Here is a 1,969-nt window from a genome sequence, read left to right as displayed (position 1 = left end):
TAGTGTTGTTTATTGTGTAGGTTCGTGGCTATTGACTGTAAAGATTGGTGATGTTTTTCTTCCACTCTTCCAATTCTTTAGCAGAAGCTGAAGCTTGACGTTGATAATACACTCTTGCAATGCTCGCTTTCCCACCAAATCGTTCTTTTTCTACTATTATTGAAGACGGTCAATGCAACAGCATTACATTTAGACTGAATTTCCTTTCACCTTTTTGTTTCTGTTTCTCCAGATACCACAATGGGTGACGTAGCCAAGGATTTAACAGCTGGGACTGTAGGCGGAGCAGCACAATTGATTGTTGGTCACCCTTTTGATACCATCAAGGTCAAGCTTCAAAGCCAGCCTACTCCACTTCCAGGGCAGCTTCCTAAATACTCAGGTGCCGTAGATGCTGTTCGGCAAACAGTAGCTGCAGAAGGTGCTAGGGGGCTGTTCAAAGGCATGGGGGCCCCACTTGCCACTGTTGCCGCCTTTAATGCTGTGCTCTTCACAGTGAGAGGTCAAACCGAGGCATTCTTGAGGTCTGAACCTGGAGCCCCTCTTACTGTGAACCAGCAAATCGTTTGCGGGGCTGTTGCTGGAACTGCTGTGTCTTTTCTTGCTTGCCCAACTGAACTTATAAAATGCAGGTTCGCTTCTAGTACATTAAAACCAAAATGTAGTATATGATCTAGCCTTCATAAAGTTTTCTTCACTTGACCAAACTGTATGACAGATGAACTTTAGATGTTTGCCATGTTTTACCTTTCCATTGAAATGGTGTGTATGTGTGCATTGTAGATGGAAAGAATGCACATATACTTCACAACTTGCTGTTACCACTGTTTGATCAACGATAAAAACTACTCGGAATCAATTTCTGTACTTGGCAATTTACTCGTTTAATTACATGAATGCAGATTGCAAGCCCAGAGTGTAATGGCAAGTGCAGACTCAGCTGCTGTGGCAGTGAAATATGCAGGACCAATGGATGTGGCAAGACACGTTCTTCGATCTGAAGGAGGTGTCGGGGGTCTCTTCAAGGGCTTGTTCCCTACCATGGCACGTGAAATACCCGGAAATGCTGCTATGTTTGGTATGTACGAAGCACTAAAGCAGTACTTTGCAGGAGGCACAGACACTTCGGGGTTAGGAAGAGGTTCTCTTATTGTAGCCGGAGGCTTGGCTGGCGGTTCCTTCTGGATTTCCGTGTATCCAACAGATGTCATCAAGAGTGTAATACAGGTCGACGATTATAAAAACCCGAAGTTTTCTGGCTTTTTTGATGCTTTCAAAAAGATCTTGGCAGCAGAGGGAGTCAAAGGACTTTACAAGGGATTTGGACCTGCTATGGGACGTAGCGTCCCTGCAAATGCTGCATGTTTCTTGGCATATGAGATGGTTAGGTCTAGTTTGGGATAATTCATTGTTGATGGGGATGGATTTTGACACTGTTAATTTGTTATTCTTTCAACTTAACTCTTCTTTGCTGAAATAGTGTAATTCCACTTGAACTTACAGCTGGGCAATTGTGCTTTAAAGTTTATGCCATTTGTTCAGGCGTAACAACAACAACAAAAAACCCAGTCAAATCCAACAAGTGAGGTCTCTGGGAATGGTAATGTATACACAGACCTTACCCTTACTTTGTTAAGGTAGAGAAACTGATTCCGATAGACCCTCGACTCAAGAAAAGATGCAAAGGGGAGCAGTAACAATAGCGCAGTAAGACGAAGAAACAACAGATAGTGGTAAAATCTAGGAATACGAACATATGAGAATAATACTTATAGTACTGATATATACATAAGACACACTTGACTATCTACTAACATTCTAATATAATTCTCAACCTCCACACCCTCTATCAAGGGTCATGTCCTCTGAAAGCAGAAGCAGCGCCATGTCCTGCCTAAACATATCTTCCCAATATTTCTTTGACCTACCTTTCTTCAGGCTCCCCATGACCAACCTCTCACTGGGGTAT

The 1,969-nt window shown here is 42.9% G+C and overlaps 1 protein-coding gene across 1 annotated transcript; it reads left to right on the top strand.

Moving 5' to 3' along the window:
- Positions 1–240: 240 nt before the first annotated feature.
- Positions 241–1,500, top strand: LOC104105779 (mitochondrial carnitine/acylcarnitine carrier-like protein). The gene is made up of 2 exons (XM_009614170.4): positions 241–632; positions 903–1,500. Exons 1-2 carry the CDS (start codon positions 241–243, stop codon positions 1,402–1,404), a joined length of 894 nt encoding a protein of 297 aa, XP_009612465.1. The 3' UTR covers positions 1,405–1,500.
- The last annotated feature ends 469 nt before the right edge of the window (positions 1,501–1,969 follow it).

The sequence above is a fragment of the Nicotiana tomentosiformis genome, chromosome 12 (genome assembly GCF_000390325.3).
Source record: "Nicotiana tomentosiformis chromosome 12, ASM39032v3, whole genome shotgun sequence".
Lineage (NCBI taxonomy): Eukaryota > Viridiplantae > Streptophyta > Magnoliopsida > Solanales > Solanaceae > Nicotiana > Nicotiana tomentosiformis.
Note: the sequence above shows the minus strand (reverse complement) of the source record. Positions and strands in the feature narration are given on the sequence as shown.